The 14127-nt window shown below is 41.1% G+C and overlaps 1 protein-coding gene and 1 long non-coding RNA gene across 27 annotated transcripts in view; one reads left to right on the forward strand and one right to left on the reverse strand.

Moving 5' to 3' along the window:
• ABI3BP (ABI family member 3 binding protein) overlaps nucleotides 1–14127 on the forward strand; it is a 463829-nt gene that overhangs the window by 103485 nt on the left and 346217 nt on the right. For all 25 annotated transcript variants that reach the window (XM_056556215.1, XM_056556227.1, XM_056556223.1 and 22 more), the window contains exon 2: nucleotides 7577–7756. In XM_056556215.1, the coding sequence (XP_056412190.1) occupies nucleotides 7577–7756 (180 nt within the window). The remainder of the gene's footprint in view (nucleotides 1–7576; nucleotides 7757–14127) is intronic.
• Nucleotides 1–14127, reverse strand: part of LOC130355716 (uncharacterized) — a 102527-nt gene that overhangs the window by 12331 nt on the left and 76069 nt on the right. The window lies entirely within an intron of this gene.

The following is a 14127-nucleotide window of genomic DNA, read 5'->3' on the forward strand; positions in this document are numbered from 1 at the left end:
ACCTACGATAGCGCCGACATACGATAATTTCAACATGCGATGGCCTCTCAGAGGCCATCGCATGTTGAAGGCAGCATCAACATACAGTGCTTTTGTATGTCGGGGCCATCGCATAAACGGCTATCCGGCAGCGCAGACTGCTTCAGCTGCCACCCGATAGCTTTTTACGGTGCCCCGTGTGCTCCTGTGATGGTCTCCTACGTGTCCTCGGGGCTCTGGAGCGTCCTATTCACGATCCCCTCCATCGCCGGCGCTCTCCTTCGTTGTCATCACGTCGCACGCACGCCGTTCCATCATCCAATAGGAGCGGCGTGCGTGCATAATGACGTGATGACGGCGACGGAGAGCGAGGATCGTGGGGAAGCAGAGACGTCCAGAGCATCGGGTACACCATGGGGACGCGGCAACAGCGATGGAGGGCGACATCCAGGGCAGCGGTGACGGGTCCGGAGCGGCGGGGACAGGTGAGTACAGCTTCCTATACTATACATTGCACGGATCCCTCAACATACAATGGTTTCAACAAACGATGGTTCATTTGGAACGGATTACCATCGTATGTTGAGGGACCACTGTATTGGTAATTCTTAACCTTTTTCACTAAGTTATACCATTGTGCAAATGTAGGATTTTTCTCTGAGAGCTAAACTCAAAGAATTAATGTTTTTGTACATATGTATAATTTGGTCAACAATCGAGTACAATTCAACTTTGTGTCATCTCCAAAGAATAGCTTGAGTAAAAGTAATCATTATGGCCCAGATTTATCAAACTGTGTGAGAGAAAAAGTGGAGAGGCAACCAATCATAGCTCAGCTTTCACTTTACCAGAGCTTTTTAGCTGAGCTGTGATTGGTTGCTGTGGGAAAATCTCTCCACTTTTTCTCTCACACCGTTTGTAAAATCTGGGCCTATATCCATAGGGATATCTCTAATTCCCCAAGGTACTTATACATTTTTCCCAATATGTATCAACCTCCCTTCATTCCCATATTATGTGTTTTAAGTCGGCTTTTTCCATTTTACACATTGGACATTCAGAATTACTCCTACAACCGTACTTATAAAGTTGGTTAGGGGAGTGGTACAGGCCATGTATCAAGTTAAATTAAATGCTTTTAAAATTAGAATTTAACTTCAAAGAATTCATATTTTTAATGGGGTACTCCAGAGGAAAACAGTTTATTTTAAATCCACTGATGCCAAAAAGTTAAAAAGATTTGTACATTACTTCTATGAATATATCTTAATCCTTCCAGTACTTATCAGCTGCTGTATGCTCCACAATAAGTTCTTTTCTTTTTGAATTTCTTTAATTTCTGTCTGACCACAGTGCTCTCTGCTGACACTTCTGTCCATGTCAGGAACTGTCCAGAGTAGGAGCAAATCCCCATAGCAAACCTCTCCTTCTCTGGACAGTTCCCGAGACAGAGGTGTCAGCAGAAAGCACTGTGGTCAGACAGAAAAGAATTCTAAAAAGAAAAGAACTTCCTGTGGAGCATACAGCAGCTGATAAGTACTGGAGGGATTAAGAATTTTTAATAGAAGTTATTTATAAATCTGTTTCACTTTCTGGCACCAGTTGATTTAAAAAAAAAAATAGTTTTCCACCCCCATTGAGTTTCGTCAATTGGGCCTATTTGATTTCCTTCTTGATTTTGTCCTTTATGTGTTGACCAAATATATCCCTGAGAGACCTATAAATTTGCTCAACTACTTTAAAGGGGTACTCTGTTCTATACTCGTCCATGTGCCTTTAATAGGGTATGATACGGGCTCCCGACTTGAGCCCACTTCATACCGGCCAGCCACCAGGTGATTCCTGTAGCTGGGGACTAGCGTTAATAGCCGACATGCGGCGATCGCCGCGGGCGGCTATTAACCCTTTAGATCACCGCTGTCAAAGTTGACAGCGGTGTCTAAAGGTGCCTTTATCCCATCTCCCTGGCGGGGGGGGGGCGATACACTGCTGAGGTAGCCTGAGGGCTTACCTCTCCCCTTACCGGTTCCTGTTATCAATCAGGCGCAGAGCACACAGATCAATGTGGTTCTATGGAACCACATTGATCTGTATGAGGAATCAAATGATTCCTCCTAAAAGTCACCTAAGTGGACTAAAAGTGTAAAAAAAAAAAAAAAAAAAGTTTAAAAACACACACATTAACCCCTTCCTTATTAAAAGTTGAAATCACCCCCCTTTTCCCAAATTCCATATAAAAAATATATATATAAACATAATAAAAAAAACATACGTGGTATCGCCGCGTGCATAAATGTCCGGACTATAAAAATATATTATTAATTAAACCGCACAATCAATGGCATACACACAAAAAAAAATTCCAATTCCAAAATAGCATATTTTTGGTCTCTTTTTACACCATAAAAAAATTTATAAAAAGCAATCAATAAGTCCGATCAAAACAAAAATGGTACCAATAAAAACTTCAGATCACATCGCAAAAAATTACCCCCCATACCGCCCTGTGCGCAAAAAAATAAAAAGTTACAGGGGTCCGAAGTGGACAATTATAAATATATTAGTTTTTGTGCATGTAATTATGATTTTTTCCAGAAGTACGACAAAATCAAACCTATAGATAAGTAGGGTATCAGTTTAATCGTATGGACCTACAGAATAAAGATAGTGTCATTTTTACCGAAAAATTTACTGCGTAGAAACGGAACCCCCCAAAATTTACAAAATGGTGTTTTGTCGTAAAATGATTTTTTTTTCCGTTTCGCCGTAGGTTTTTGGGTAAAATGACTGACGTCATTACAAAGTAGAAATGGTGGCGCAAAAAAAAAGCCCTCATATGTTTTTCTTAGGTGCAATATTGAAAGTGTTATGATTTTTTATAAAGGTAAGGAGGAAAAAACGAAAGTTCAAAAACAGCAAAACGCCTGGTGCCAGAAAGTTAAACAGTTTTGTAAATTACTTCTATTAAAAAAAAGTTACCCTTCCAGTACTTTTTAGCAGGTGTATGCTACAGCGGAAATTCTTTTCTTTTTGAATTATTGTCTTTAGTGCTTTCTGCTGACACCTGATGCCCGTATCAGGAACTGTCCAGAGCAGGAGAAAATCCCCATAGCTGCTCTGGACAGTTCCTGACATGGACAGAGGTGTCAGCAGAGAGCACTGTGGACAATTTACAAATCGGTTTAGCTTTCTGGAATCAGTTTATTTAAAAAAAAAAGAAAAGAGTATCCCTTCAATACTTATAAAATATGACTGCCAGTTTCTAGGTGACTTGTGGCTGCCTGTTGCTAGTTGCAGTGTTTTCCAAAAAGTGTGCCTCCAGTTGTAGCAAAACTACAACTCCTGGCATGCCCAGACAGCAAAACACTGCTATTTGTATTGTTGTCAATAAAGTTAAAGGGATACTCCAGTGGATTTTTTTTTTAAATCAACTGGTGTTAAAAAGTTAAACAGATTTGTAAATTACTTCTATTTATAAATCTTAATCCTTCCAGTACTTATCAGCTCCACAGGAAGTTGCATAGTTATTTTCAGTCTTACCACAGTGCTCTCTGCTGTCACCTCTGTCCATGTTAGGGATTTGCTCCTACTCTGGACAGTTCCTGACATGTACAGAGGTGTCAGCAGAGAGCACTGTGGTCAAACTGAAAATAACTATACAACTTTCACTGTAGCATACTGCAGAAAATACCAAAATTTTTGTGCTGCACGATATGAATTTTAACCCACACCGCAATACTGGTTTGGCCCCTCCCCCTCGGGAATGAATGTATAATCAGCCCAGCGCTGCGCTGTCCCCACATCGGGGAACTAATCCTATGTGACCTGTGAGTGCTGTTCTGCCCCCCCCTCCCCCCCAATTAATTATCAGCCCCACGCTGTCCCCATCAGGGTACTACTCACATGTCACCTGCAAGCGCTGCCCTCCTCGTCCTGTTTGTTGCGGCCACCGGCGCTGACATACCAGTGGTCTTAAACCTGCGGACCTCCAGATGTTGGAAAACTACAACTCCCAGCATGCCCGGACAGCCAGCTGGGATTTGTAGTTTTGCAACATCTGGAGGTCCACAGGTTGAAGACCACTGCTCTGTACTGTGCGGTATCCCTATGCCCAGGCTGCCAAATAAACTTTAACTCACCTCCCGTTGGTCCGGTACCGACCTCATCTGCTTCCTGGGGACGGGAATGTTGGAGAGCCGTCAGCCTATCACCGGCCGCAGTGATGTTCCGCCTCGGCCGTTGATAGGCTGAGCCCACTGTCATGTAAGAAGCCGGCTTCTTACATGACAGTGGGCTCAGCCTATCACCGGCCGAGGCGGAACATCGCGGCGGCCATTTATAGGCTGACGGGTCTCCAACATTCCCGTCCCCAGCGTAAGGCTGACGTTGGAACATGCGTTAAAGTTTATTTTGTTTACCTTTTGCAGCCCAGGCAATAAAAATGAAAATTGTCAGTTTTTCCCATTTTACCCCCAAAAAGCGTAAATTTTTTAATAAACAAATTTGGTATCACCGGCTTCTTACCTGACAGTGCGCTCAACCTATCACCTGCCAAGACAGAACATCGCTGCGGCCGGTGATAGGCTAACGGCTCTCCAACGGGGGAAAGTGAGTTAAATTTTATTTTGTTTATCTTTTGCAGCCCGGGCATAAGGATACAACATACAGTACAGAGTTCCAGCGCCGGCGGCCCACAACAAACAGGAGGATGAGGAAGGCAGTGCTTGCGGGTGCCATGTGATTAGTTCCCTGATGGGGACAGCGCAGCACTGGGCTGATAATTAATTGGGGGGTTGAAGCAGAACAGCGCTCACGGGTCACATATGATTAGTTTCCCGATGTGAGGACAACGCTGGGTTGATAATTCATTCATTCCCGAGGGGGAAGGGCCCAACCGGAAATTGCAGTATGGGAAAAATTCATATTGTGCAGGACAAAAATTTCGGTATTCGGTATGAACTGCTATACCGCCCAGCACTAAAGGCAGGGACAACAATTTAAGGCTAAGTTTAGCTTGCTTTCAGGTTCTATGTCCTAGGCATATATCAGGATGTCAGCATAAGGTCATGCTAATGTAATGCACAGTGTACTGAGGGGGGCCCATTCACTATGTTAATACATATATATGAGTAACATTTGTCAGACCAAATGCAGAGGAAAGTGCCACATCAGGACAGATTTCCTAATAAAAATGTGGCAGTATTCTTGTTAAAACTGACTAACAATTCTGGCACACATGTACTGTTTTAGGTGTATGGAGCCTTGCTATACAGCGCACTTGACTTAGAAGTAAAGGAATTGTCTAGGTGAAGAAATAAAATAAGCTGACCAAGATAAAGTTAGACAAGAGTGCTAAGAGATATGCTACACTTAACATACAGTACCTCCAAGCTGTCTAAATTTAAGACAGTGTTAATTCATTTTGCCCAGGGTTTGTTCACATAGACAAAAACACCTCAAAATCAGCATAGAAGATTTTAATGTGATTTTTTTTCATGTGAATTTCATGCAATTTTTTCATGAAGTGAAACTTCTCTGTCCTTTCTTTTTACAGCCTGTATTTTCTATTTTTTTTTTTTACAACTTTTTTTTTTTTTTGCATGGTTTTTGCTGTATGTCTAAACATATGCTTAGGGTATTTTTTAAGCACAAAACGGTTGTGCACGAATAAGAACCTTGTGGTGTAGGACAATGTCTAGTAGACCACAGATTGTGTGTACCACTATTTTGAGAATTGTTTTTACATTTTTTATTGCTACAATATTATGGAAACATCTGGATCATTGTATTTATGTGCATGTTATTTTTCCATCCCCCTTATCAGTGAGACAATACTACATGCACTTCTGATGCAAAATAACAAAAACAAAGGGTCATACTCTCTCAGCAATGCTGATGTCCATGCTCTGGTTTACTACAATTGTCAAGAACAATCATTCAATAATCTAGACAGCTGCATTCCAGCCTGTGAACAAAAGAAGAATAAGGCCAAGGAATAGAAATGAGTTAGTAATTTCAGTTCTTTATAAAAAATAAGTTGTTTCATTTGAAATTCCCTTTTTCAGTTATTAGTAGGGTAATGGGATCATAAAGTGGCACTTTACCAACACAAGCATGCAGATGGCACCAAAGGCTACACATTTTCTGCGAGGTCATGTTGGGGAATCTTTACCTGAGAAATAATGGTAACATAATGGAAATAAGTAAACTAAAATAAAAATCTTTCCTATTTCTTATCCTTGGCCTAAATCAACCCATTGTCAGGGGTTGTAATACAGCTGTCTGAACTGCTGAACGAATGTAGTAAGTATGTGGTCACATTTTTGGTGTGCTTTCAGAACTTATTATTTTTTTTTAAACTTCTACAAAAAAAAGAAAAGAAAAGAAAAAGCACAGCATAATGCAACAGAAAAATCAACCCAGATATGTAAGGACAAAAACTATCTGCATTGCCTATAGCTCCGCTTTCATTTCTCAGCTTGCTCTGATAAAATGAAACCAGATTGGTTACTATGGGCAAATCTGACGGTTTTTGTCCTCATACAGATTGATAAATCTGGGCCACTATGTCAGAACATAACCTAATACAGACCAATATCCAAATATATCTTAAAACTTAAAAAACAACATGATTCTTGGAAAATTAATGTTTTAGCATCTTTTCTGTACTGTAAGCTGTGGCAGTTATTTCACATCACCTGAAGTGCCTGATTGACCCCATTAACTTATAATTGGCTCCATCATGTTCCTTCTCAGTGTCCATCGTTTTGACAGGAAGAACAGGGATACTAAAAAAACTTTTATATCAATATGTCTAATATCTATGTTTGTGTTATTCTTACATGAACTTACATTAGACTACTGGCTTCTATATATTGGCTCACGTTGCAAACGTATTATGCCTCATGCAACCTTTACCATAATGATGACATGTGGAGTCCCAACAGTTCCATATTACAGTATGTGACCATATGGTGCCTCAATAAAAGTAATACTTGTGCAGCGCTAGTACAAAATACCTCTGTAATACAGCATTCATTAGAGCATGCACAATTTCTATCTCCCAGATTGTTAGGGAAAATACACTGTATATTGGAGGCAGACTTTTCTACAGTATGGGTCACTAGGCTTCTATAGGAACGGAACTATATATTTAGATATTTTAATCTCTTGCAGGTCCCTGTACCTCTATCCTTTATGTTAATGTTTGACCATTTTTATATTACATATTTGCTACCCCAAATGTAAAGAACTATCAATCATGTTGGCATTATGTAAATACATTCTACTGATTTTCAGTAGTGTTGTGACCATAGCAAGGTAGATTTACCATTCAGGGGGTAACAATGGTATCAATCTTTGTTGGAAATGTTTTTTAATTAAATCTAATATATTTACACAATAATGGGTTCATAACAGCTATATTATGGATCCATATAGTGCCAATCCATACAAATCTTTATATATAGAATATTATGCAGAACAGCAACAAACTCTCACCAATCCAACATGTTACATATTTGCTATTGTGTGAAGACTGTGCACTGTAGTTATTTTTGTATTTTCAAAGTTAAAATAGTTTTTATTTCCCCTGCAGTAAAGAAACTAAACATGAAGGCCTATATTAACGTCACTGGGGACACACTCATAATGAGATTTCACCGGCCAAATCAGAATATAAAGCTGGAAGGTTTTATTCTAGGATATGGTAGCAATTACTTCTCAAACCAATATATCCAATGGCCAGACAATGGGAAGTCATACATAACAGATGTCGGTAAGTTTTTTTTTCTTTATCTTTGAGAAAATATATTTTGTGTTATTTTCAAATATATAGTATCATAAAATGTATGATATAATTTATCATTGAATGTATTTATAATTTTTTTTAAATAAATCATAATCCTGTTTTGTCATGTCTTAAAAGGTCAAATACATAAGTAAGACATGCAGTTGCCTAGAAGGCCGCCTCTTCAGAAGCAAAGCAGTCTAGTTATAACCTGGAACCCGTTCTTTGTTAGGACTATCTTTCCTAATAATCATGATTATGAATCTTAGGCCTCTTGCACATAGAAACTGAACAGAAACACATAGGGTTGACTATATCAACCAACCTCAGACATAATGCAACCAATCACAGCTTATTTTGAGAAATGAAATTGAGCTGCGATAGGTTGCTATCTGTCTGAGACAAAAATCAGATACATTTGTGTTTTGGACTGATAAATCTAGGCCATAGAGTCCCTGCTGCTATGTACTATGATGTTATAGGGACTCAAGGAAATGGAGAAAATGTACTGAGCATTAGTGATGAGCGGCAGGGGCCATATTCGAATTTGCAATGTTTCGTGAATATATGGACGAATATGCGTCCTATGTTGTCGATATTCGCATATTCGCTATGTTCGTTCTCTTTTTTTTTTACAAAGATTCGTAATGAAATTTGCATAGTGCGCATGCGCAATTATATCTTTCAACTAAAAAAAGGGAGGGATCAGTGTCCTCTAGAAGTGCCGATATTTGCAAATATTTGCATATTCGCATATACAAAATATTCGCGCTCCACACTGACTTACACAGTAAATAATATTGAAGCCTTCTTTGGACCACAAGCGGGCTGTCCATCTTCACCAGGGGGCCTCTTCTCCGCGCTTCGGGCCCAGCCCCGGAATAATGACGTTGCCTTGACGACGACGCACAGGGATGTTGCTCGTGAATGTTCCTGATGACGAAGGCCCGGGCAGTGGTCTTCAACCATCGGACCTTCAGATGTTTCAAAACTACAACTCCCAGCATGCTGGGAGTTGTAGTTTTGTAACATCTGGAGGTCTGCAGGTTGAAGACCACTGTGATTGACAAGCGGTGATGATGAAGGGGGTGGTGTGGGATGATCACAGGGTAATGATGACAGGCGGTGATGATGAAGGGGGGGTGTGGAATGATGACAGGTGATGATGATGAAGGGGGGTGTGGGATGATGACAGGGGGATGATGACAGGTGGTGATGATGATGACAGGGTGATGATGATGAGGGTGTTAATGACGGGGGTCTGGATGATGACAGGGGGGGATGATGTATTTCCCAGCCTAGGCTTATAGTCGAGTCAATAACTTTTCCTGGGTTTTTGGGGTGAAATTAGGGGCCTCGGCTTATATTCGGGTCGGTTTATACTCAAGTATATACGGTATTACTATTTTTTTCAATACCAGTTTCTTTGCAAGCCACTTTTTGTTTAAAATAAAAAGTCTGCTTTTCCTAAGGCTATGACTCCACTTGTTTTTCTTTTCCTGCATTTTTTTCACAGAAAAAAAAACGCCAAAAAAGACGGCAGTGCAATTTCCTGCATCTGATACTCTTTCTGGTGTTTTTCTGGCGTTTTTGCATTTGAGTGGAAATTGCATTTTTGGCCCCTTTGTAGTTTTTTTCAAAATTTGTTGGGTACCAAAAAAAAAAAAAAAAAAAGATGCAGTAGGGATGGGAAAATTGTATTTAACAAAAAAAAATTTATAACAAAATTTGTATTAATTTATAATAAAGTGTGTGTGTTTCACTTCCCCCCCCCCCATTTTTTAGGTAGAACTACTACTCCCAGCATGGAACAGACTGTTCCATGATAGGAGTAGTAGTACATGTACTAATAGACATAGCGCCCCAGGTGTCACTTCTGACACCCGATGCGATCGCCCATAAAATAGCAGAGATGCGGAGCGGCTCTATACAGTGCTCACATCTCTGCTCTGTACTCTGGCCAGTGATGTGAATAGAACATCACTCATTCATATTTTCTGCCCAGACTGGGGGTTGGCCGAATGGTTGCAGCCAATCACAGCTCTCAGAGGGAAATATGAATGAGCGATGTTCTATTCATATCACTGGCCAGAGTATAATGCAGGGATGCGGAGCCCAGGTGAAAGCCTCTCTGCATCTCTGCAATATATAGGACGATCACAACGGATGTCAGGAGTGACACCTGCTGTGATCTGTCATTAACTGCAGGTACTACTACTCCCAGCATGGAGCACACTCTGCTCCATGCTGGGAGCTGTAGTACCTGCATTAATAGACAGATCGCCGCGAGTGTCACTTCTGACACCTGTTGCGATCTGTCTATTAATGCAGGCACTAAAGCTCCCAGCATGGAGCAGATTGTGCTCCATGTTGGGAGCAGTAGTACCTGCAGTTAAGGACAGATCACAGCAGGTGCCAATCCTGACACCCGTTGTGATTCTCCTGTATAATGTATAGATGCGGCCTTCTATGGTCCCCTGCACTGATGTATATATACACATATTCATATTTCCCACAGAGTTGTGATTGGCTGGAACCATCTGGCCAATCACAGCTCTCTGCAGGAAATATGAAGAGGTGTATATATACGGCAGTGCAGGGGACCATAGAAGAGCGGCCGGCCGCATCTATAAATTATACAGAATGATCGCAACAGACGGGGCGATCTGTCAATTAGAACAGGTACTTCTACTCCCATCATGGAGCAGTTTGTTCCATGCTGGGTGTATTATTACTACCTAAAAAATTAAAAAAATAAAGAATAAAAAGTGAAAAACCCACACACTACATTTTTGTTATTGTCAGCTAAATTTTTAGTGCCCTGCCCTCCCACATAAATTGATCCCTGTTTAAAAATTTATAAAAATGTCATTATAAAAAAGATACATTTCTTTAAATAAAATGTTTTCAATTACTACTGTATTTTTTTTATTAGTTTTTTAATTGATACCCTCCATTAAGTCTGAAAAAGAATTAAAAAAAAATGCAATAGAATGCAAAAATGCCAAAATTAAAACCTACATGGCGTTTTTCTTGGCGTTCTTTTTACTCCCATAGACTTCTATGGGAGAAAAACACCACGATTTCAAGGAAAAAAACGCCATAGGCTCAACAAGCTGCAATTTTGCAAAACCGCCAAGGAGCTGAAAAAGAGTGAAAAAACACCAAAAGGATTTACATAAAAAAAAAACTGAAAAACGCAAAATGGAAAAGGAATTTTGCGTTTTTTCATTGATTTACAGCTAACATCTGGCCATGCGTCAGAATTGGCATTCCCCCCCCCCCCCCAAAAAAACAAGTGGAATTCCAGCCTAACAGATTTAGCATACTTTCAACAGAAATTGGCATATATTATGCAAGAAATGTTGTTACTGATAAAAATTAAAGGAGTACTCCGGCGCTTAGACATCTTATCCCCTATCCAAAGGATAGGGGATAAGATGCCTAATCGCGGAGGTCCCGCTGCTGGGGACCCCCGTGATCTTGCACGCTGCACCCCGTTAAAATCAGACCCCGGGTCTGATTAATGTCGCTCATGATCACTGTCGATCACAGCTGCCACGCCCCCTCCAATAGGCTTGCATTGAGGGGGCAGAGCGTGATGTCACATGGGGCAGAACCATGGCTCCACAATGCTCAGGCCCCGTGATCGACAGTAATCAGACCTGGAGCGAACATGCTCCGGGGTCTAATTTTAACGGGGTGGGGTGTGCAAGATCAGGGGGGTCCCCAGCGGCAGGACCCCCGCGATCAGGCATAAGATGTCTAAGCGCCGGAGTACTCCTTTAACCCCTTAAGGTCCAATCCCATTTTAACCTTAAGGACCAGGCCAATTTTATTTTTGCGTTTTCGTTTTTTCGCTCCGGGTCTGATTAATGTCGCTCACGATCACTATAGATCCCAGCTGTCACGCCCTCTCCCATAGGCATGCATTGAGGGGGTGGAGCGTGATGTCACATGGGGGCAGAACCATGGCGTCACAATGCTTAGGCCCCGTGATCGACAGTTATCAGACCCGGAGCGAACACGCTCCGGGGTCTGATTTTAACGGGGTACGGTGTGCAAGATCAGGGGGGTCTCCAGCGGCAGGACCCCCGCGATCAGGCATAAGATGTCTAAGCGCCGGAGTACTCCTTTAACCCCTTAAGGACCAATCCCATTTTAACCTTAAGGACCAGGCCAATTTTATTTTTGCGTTTTCATTTTTTCCTCCTCGCCTTCTAAAATCCATAACTCTTTTATATTTCCATCTACAGACCCATTTAACCCCTTAAGGACAAAGCCCATTTGGGCCTTAAGGACGCAGACAATTCTATTTTTAAATTTTCCTTTTTTCCTCCTCGCCTTCAAAAAATCATAACTCCTTTATATTTTCATCCACAGACTAGTATGAGGGCTTGTTTTTTGAGCGACCAGTTGTCCGTTGTAATATCATCACTCACTTTACCATAAAATGTATGGCGCAACCTAAAAAATACTATTTGTGTGAGGAAATGAAAAAGAAAAACGCAATTTAGCAAATTTTGGAAGGTTTCGTTTTCTGTTTCAATCCTTTTATTAAAATTTTTAACATATTAAAATAGTACGTAACATAACATTAAAGTCAATGAAGGAAGGTTTCGTTTTCACGCCGTACAATTTATGGTAAAAATGGCATGTGTTATTTATTCTTTGGGTCAATACGATTAAAATGATACCCTTGAAAATATATTTTTCTATTACTGTTGCGCTTAAAAAAAAAAAAAAACGCAAACTGTTTAGCCAAATTAGTATGTTTAAAATCCCCCTATTTGAAGACCTATAACTTTTTCATTTTTCCGTATAAGCGGCGGTATGAGGGCTCATTTTTTGTGCCTTGATCTATACTTTTTATTGATACCATATTTGTTTATATAAAACTTTTAATACTTTTTTTTATTAATTTTTTTGGGAATAAAATGTTATAAAAAAAGCAGCTATTTTGGACTTTTGGACTAACATTTTATTTTAATAGTTGGGATATTTATGCACGCGACAATGCCAAATATGTATATAAAATATTTTTATTCCACTTTTTGGGGGTGAAATAGGGAAAATGGGACAATTTACGTTTTTATTCGGGGAGGGGGTTTTTCACATTTTTTTACTTTTATTTTTTACTTCTTTTACTTTTATTTTTACACTTTAATAGTCCCCATAGGGGACTATTTATAGCAATCATTCGATTGCTAATACTGTTCAGTGCTATGTATAGGACATAGCACTTTTCAGCATTATTGGTCATCTTCTGCTATCTTCTGCTCGATCGCAGACCAGAGCAGAAGACCGCGGGAGACGGCCGGAGCAAGGTAAGGGGACCTCCGGCCGCCTGCTGGATGATCGGATCGCCGCGGCAGCGCTGCGGGCGATCCGATCATCCATTCTAAGTACCTTGATGCTGCAGATGCCGTGATCTGTATTGATCACGGCATCTGAGGGGTTAATTGCATTACATTTATCTATGAAATCTGTTCTCGATTGCTAAGAGCTGCCAAAAAGAGCCCTAAGCAATAACAGAGCCAGGGCAAGGCCTCGGGCTTCCCTAGCAACCCATGTAATCACGGGGGGGCACTTTGGGATCACTAGACACCAGAGAATGACGGCATTTAATGTTTAAATGTCGTGATCTGTATAGATCACGGTATTTAACCACTTAACTGACTGACATCGGAACGATCTCCGATGTCCGTCATTTCCGGCAGATGTCAGCTGCTGATAGGAGCGGACATCTCCTAGTCATGACGCAGACCCGACCTGCGGGCCCCCGTCATGTCCGCCCACCTGACTCATGACAAACATGTATGTCATGAGGGGGAGGGGTGCTATGGGACCACTAGACACCAGAGAATAGCGGCATTTAATGTTTAAATGCTGTGATTTGTATAGATCACAGTATTTAACCAGTTAACCGATGGACATCGGAGCGATCTCCGATGTCTGTCATTATTGGCAGATGTCAGCTGCTGATAGCAGCAGACATCTCCCGGTCATGATGCGGACCCGACCCCCGGGTCCCCGTCATGTCCGCCCACCTGACCCATGACATATATGTATGTGATGGGTCAGGAAGGGGTTAATGAAGAAAAATGCTACTGAAACTCCCACCACTAGGGGTCCCCATACCTACTGGGAAACTAACCAGTCCTGCAGCAGCATCAGGCTTGACCATGAGTCATGGACAAGAGATGACTCATAGACAAGGCGGCATGAGCAGACACACCAATCACCTCCCACCACCACAAGGGAGGGACACACCCCCTTCCCCTGAGAGGGTTTATAACACTGTAAGCTAATGAAAAGAGGGATTTTATATAATAGATATAGGTGATAGAGGCATAAAA

Source organism: Hyla sarda, chromosome 2 (genome assembly GCF_029499605.1).
Source record: "Hyla sarda isolate aHylSar1 chromosome 2, aHylSar1.hap1, whole genome shotgun sequence".
In the NCBI taxonomy this organism is placed as follows: domain Eukaryota; kingdom Metazoa; phylum Chordata; class Amphibia; order Anura; family Hylidae; genus Hyla; species Hyla sarda.